The following is a 6,000-nucleotide window of genomic DNA, read 5'->3' on the forward strand; positions in this document are numbered from 1 at the left end:
CACATAGGGCTTCATAACCGTGTAAATGTAAATTTGATGAACACTTTAGTTTGAGGGCATTAAAATCATTCATTTGGCTGATTTATTGGCTTCGTAAATAAGACACTTGGGGCTCCATAAGCATATTCATTCAAATGGACTGTGCATTCATTTATGCTCAGTTCATATGTAGTCAAATTTACGTTTATTTGATTTAACTTGTGCTTTTATGCAAAGCAACTTACAGTTGAGACAGGATACAACTGAGCACTAGAGGGTTAAGAGCCTTGCATAAGGGCGCAACAGTGGCAGCTTGGAGGTGCTGCATTCTGAACTCACAACCTGCATGAAATCTCCAATATCGTCTTTCACATTTTGACATAAGCCTTTCATAAATTCCCAACATTGCTTTATAAAATATTTATGCAATGCTTACCAATGTGTTTTAAAAGTACTATATAGCTACCCTTCAAATAAAGTGCTATCCATTCTTTTTGATTGAATGCTATTATATTCTTTTATCGGGACGTCTCTAATGTAGACCTAGGCAGAAATGGTCAGTAGTGCCTTAATATCTTTATTAATACTCCTGATACTGCGTAACTGTGTTAGAATGTAACCATGACAACAGTAGTCAATCATGTTTTTGGATTTATATGTGGGGGAAGTGCTGTTTGTCTCCACCTTGTCTATTTATTTCTCGTAACAGAACATTTTAGTAGCATATTCTTTCTAATTACAGTCATACAAATCACTGGAAGACTGTGTAACTGGATGTCTTGCTCTTCTCTATAGTGCATGCAGTGAGGCCGGCTGATATCCGAGTTGTGGGAGCAGTTGGTGATTCTCTAACGGTCTGTGAGACAAACACACACACACACACACACACACACACACACACACACATACACACAAAATTAAATTAGAGTTAAATTAGAGTTAGTACATTTTAGCCATTATCCATTTGTGTTAGCTAAATTCAGTTTCAGTATGACCCTTCTGGATCTGAGCCTGAAATATAAATAAATATTTGCATTTATTTATACTACAATGCTGTTGAATTCCCAAATCTCTCTGGTCAGAAGGTATTATCTCTAAAAGCAGCTCTGACAATAGTACCAGATACAAGATAACTCGGTGTTTTATATCAATACACTGCTTCTAGTGCATTATCTTATTATACATTATTGTAATTATTAAATTATCCTTTATTTAACAAATTAAAATATATCATCATTGATAAGATATTATTTTCTGTAGGGAGATTGGTAACATGACAAGTTGCTATTTTTTTGTCTTATTAATTTCAAGAGAGAGAAAGAGAACCTAGTGAGTGAGCAATATTATATAACAGTTACTACAGGAACTAACTTGTCCCACAAGAGAACTCCATCACACCACCCCATCACTGATTATTTTCCTATAATGGCACACTTTATATTTCATTCCTTATTACGTATGTATCCATTTATTTTAAATTACTGTCCTTAATCTGCCCTGTAGTGCTTTTTTGTAATGTAGAGCACTTAATTTTAATCCAGTGCACTCTTTGACATGTGTCCCAATCCTCTGTGTAGGCGGGGAATGGTGTTGCGTCTACAAACCTGCTGGATGTGCTGACACAGTACAGAGGATTATCATGGAGGTGAGTAAAACAGTGTTTCCAGGCTGGAAAGATGTGTGTGAAAAGTATAGCTTCCCATTTTCAAAAAGGATAATGTGATATGGAATAACAGTGCAGCAGCAGCGATGGTTGTAAACACTGAGACTTCAGTGAGTAAAGTGAGACTTCAGTACAATAATCTCTTTAGAACTCAGTAAAAGTCTTATACCAGTATAGTATAGCATTAAGTATATTGCTGTACCAATTTCCTTAATATATCATCATGATATATCATCATATCAGTATATTGTCACATTCTGATGTTCACTGTCTTTTGTGTTTGACAGTATTGGAGGAGACAACAACCTGTCTGCGGTCACTACACTTCCAAGTTCGTTTCAGGGTTTTTAAAGTTGTTATAATTTTATAATTTATTATATACATCGCATCATTAAAGTTGAGGTCAGTGATTTTTAAATCAGAACACTTTTTGTAATATTTGGTGAAGTCCTCCCCACATTCAGGCAGCTTCAACAGTATAGACCACCAGAATCCAACTACTCATGACAAGGAGCCATCTCTACAAGTCTGTCAATTATGTTCTCAGCCATAGTGTATCAGAAAGCACGCTGTCTTTCACAAGTATTTAGGCATTCTAACCTAGCCTGCAATTTGGCTTTGGATTAAACACTGACGTGAGGGGCTAGCTTTAGCTAAATTCTACTAAAATCACTGTCTATTCCTCTCAATGCTGCCTATTATGTATTATAATGTACTTTATATTTTATATATGTGATATATGTGTATTATATATGTGTTTAACTTTTCCTCTCATCATAATTGTCTGTCATGCTGCTCAGATATCCTGCGCGTGTTTAATCCAGAGCTTACAGGATTTTCCGTTGGAAAGGGGAAACAGAACAGCAAACAGGCTTTCCTCAACCAGGCAGTGGCAGGATCCAAGAGCTCGTGAGTTTGTTAATCAATTAATAATCACTTCCTCTAATTTGATTTTTCATGTACACTACCGGTCAAAAGTTTAGACACACTCATTTTTTGTTTTTTTGTTTTATTCCCCCACATTTTAGAATAATAATAAAGTCATCAAAACTCTGAAGTAACACAAATGTAATTATGGGAAATATGTTGTGATTAAAAAAAAATCTTTTTGCCTAGAATTTCCAGAAATGTATTCTTGGCATTTTCTCAACCGATTTCTTGAGGAATTTCCCTGAGATGCTTTTTAAACAGTATTAAAGGAGTTCTCACCTATGCTAGACACTAATTGGTTGCTTTTCGGAATATTTTGCTCCAATGAATATGTTGAATATGTTGGCACAATTATATTTTTGTCTACAACACCGATTTTAAACATTTACTCATACACCTTCAGATCATGAGCTACATTTCAGTCAAGTGTCTCCAAACTTTTGGCCGGTAGTGTATAATATTATTAATAAAAGATAACATGCTTGATTTGGTTGTCAGTGACATGCTGAGGCAAGCTCAAGCACTGGTCAGCAGGATGAAGACTGATGATGTAAGGAATAACCTGCACTCATCAACTATATTATATTATATTATATTATATTATATTATATTATATTATATTATATTATATTATATTATATTATATTATATTATATTATATTATATTATATTATATTATATTATATTATTCTAATACTCATACTACTACTACTACAACTACTACTAATAATAATAATAATAATATAAGACTATAATAAAACAGAAGAAGAAGATAATACTTATAGTATTATATATAAGGTATTATTGTTCAGATATAATAAGTGTTTATCATCATTAAAAGGTTGTTATTAGAATGCAATAGCTAAGTAACAACAGTCTCTTAGCTCTGCTCATTGTAAAGTGTTGAATGTTTTCCACAGCGTATCAATTTCTATTCAGACTGGAAGGTGATCACCATGTTCATCGGAGGCAATGATTTCTGTGACTCCTGTATCACACCAGTATGTCCATTTCCTCTTAACCTTTTAGAGGACTTTTATACATGACATTTATATACAACTTATAGCTGTCTGTGCTATAAAATTTGGATTATTCATAAATAATTGCACAAATTGCATTACGTCTTACAAATCTTCAAATAATAGAATTTCTAAGTTATGTGGATCAATGTTATTGCTATTTTTGTAGCAACTCTTCATTTTCATGCAGTGTCTGTGTACACAATCACAAACCAAATGTACATTTAAGATTAACTATTAAGATATTTTAGTATTTGGCCACAGTTTCTTTAGTCAAATATAGAGATGGAACTGATGCGATATCCAGTATAGGTATTGGGCTGATACCAGCTAAATGGAAAGTGGATGGTATACAGAAAACAACATATCAGATATCAGTTCCTGTATGGCAAGATTGGAATTGGATTTAAAAAAGAAAATAATTTTTGGAGCTGGAAATATTTGCATACAGCATAACTGATTTTTTTATGGTAGGATTTATTTTGTTATATATTTTATTAATATTTACAATGTAAGTACTTTTGTGTGAAAGAGTTTAAATATGAAATGCTTCAGTTTAAAAAAACAAACATTTTAAAGCTTAGTAGTTTTTAAAGAAAACAATGCTGTATGGGTATCAACATTGGCTGATACTCAAGGTTTTAGTATCTATATCAGAAAAGAAAAAGTAGAATTGTGCCATTTCTAGTCAAAAACATGCATCCCATATGAAACACCTTTGAATTATTAAAAGGAACATTATGCAATCTTATTGACACAAGAAAATACAGTATAAGTGCCTTTTCTTGTGCCTGTTTTAAATGACAAAAATACCTTTGAGTGTAACACGTTAATGGGTGAAGGGAAAACAGTCAATCATTTCATTTTGACTTTCATTCCCAGCTGTTTTATTCTCCAGAGAACTTTGTGAAGCAAATCCAGGTAGCACTGGACTTCCTCCACTCTGAGGTGAGATGTCAAATATCAAGTTTATTTATAAAGCTGCAAATGTGAACAGTCAATACTCCCACCCCATATTTAGAGCCTCAGAAATCCCTTGCTAAAAATTAGTTTACATATGGAAACATTTAAGAAACCTTAGGAGGTAATCCTGAGATCTGAGGCTGAATGTGCAATAAGTGATGAACACAGGAATAAATGTCATGAGATTCACCATAAATCTAATCAATGTAAAGCACAATGTAGGAGGACAAAGGTGAATGATCATACAGGAGCCACAGTGTGTATATTAAAAAACTATGCCTGTCCATGGCAGATCTTTGACCGTTAGTAACTGCCTCAGACCTGACGATGAGCAGTGCTGCAGTGTTGGATTTTGAAATGGATAATTAATAATGGAGTTGTAGTTTTCTTCAGGTTCTCTGGTTTTCTCTGTTAGGTGGATTGGCTTCTCTAAATTGTCCCTAAATGTGTGAATGTGTGCGCATGGTGCCCTGTGATGGACTGCATCCATCCAGGGTGTAATCCAAACAGACCTAGTGTTCCTGGGATGTGCTCCGGCTCCACGGCAGCTCTGACCAGGATAAACTGAAAATGAATGAAGGAATGAAAAGATTTAGGGACTTTGGGCAGTTGTTCACACTGACAGAATCATAAAAAAAAGAGATAAAAAAAGTTGAATACTTGAATAGTTTATATGAGTGTCTGAAATATCAACAGAGTATGCAGTGTGATAGTATAGTAGCATATAAGCATTGTCATTACAGTGTACATACACTCACCATGTGTAAACTCTAGAGTCTGTTGTCAGCCAGCCCATCTGGTATCAACAACCATGTCATAATCAAAGTCACAAGATCACACTTTTGTGATCAAACATTCTGAAGTTTCATGTAAACTGCATAAATGTGCAGGTCTTCAGGTGTTCCTAATAAAGTGGACACTGAGTGTACACTTCATAGTCTGTATATGCTATGTATGTTATATATGTTGAATGTTCAGGTTCCTCGTGCTATTGTTAATCTGGTTGAGCCTCTTCACATCACCCCACTGAGAGCGATGCACCAGGACTCCAGTCTGGGCTGCCCCACATGGCTTGTGCGGTGAGTGTGTTTATGTAGATCATATTAGATATTATATGATATTATTAGGATATGTTGATCCTTACATGACTATGAAATGCCTTTAAAGCAGAAAGAAAGCAATACACTTATTATTATTAGTAGTAGTAGTAGTAGTAGTAGTAGTATGATGTTGTTGTTGTTGTTGTTAAATAATATCACCACATGCGTCACACTGTATTTTCACTAGTAGTATCTCTGTAATTAGTTTTTGCTTATTAGTTCACTTTCATTATCCTGTTGATTGCTAGTTTGTGTTCTCTCTCTAGTTTGGCTTTTCTTTGCTAGCTTGCCTTCACTCACTCATGTGTTCTCTTGCCAGTAGGCTTTTACCTATTAATTAGCTGTC

At 34.4% G+C, this 6,000-nt stretch overlaps 1 protein-coding gene across 1 annotated transcript in view; it reads left to right on the forward strand.

Moving 5' to 3' along the window:
- LOC128601282 (phospholipase B1, membrane-associated) overlaps positions 1-6,000 on the forward strand; it is a 38,606-nt gene that overhangs the window by 17,565 nt on the left and 15,041 nt on the right. The window contains exons 17-24 of the mRNA XM_053614352.1: positions 775-833; positions 1,557-1,624; positions 1,930-1,973; positions 2,443-2,551; positions 3,071-3,122; positions 3,493-3,573; positions 4,474-4,539; positions 5,533-5,633. Coding sequence (XP_053470327.1) covers positions 775-833; positions 1,557-1,624; positions 1,930-1,973; positions 2,443-2,551; positions 3,071-3,122; positions 3,493-3,573; positions 4,474-4,539; positions 5,533-5,633 — 580 coding nt within the window. The remainder of the gene's footprint in view (positions 1-774; positions 834-1,556; positions 1,625-1,929; positions 1,974-2,442; positions 2,552-3,070; positions 3,123-3,492; positions 3,574-4,473; positions 4,540-5,532; positions 5,634-6,000) is intronic.

Source organism: Ictalurus furcatus, chromosome 25 (genome assembly GCF_023375685.1).
Source record: "Ictalurus furcatus strain D&B chromosome 25, Billie_1.0, whole genome shotgun sequence".
In the NCBI taxonomy this organism is placed as follows: Eukaryota; Metazoa; Chordata; class Actinopteri; order Siluriformes; family Ictaluridae; genus Ictalurus; species Ictalurus furcatus.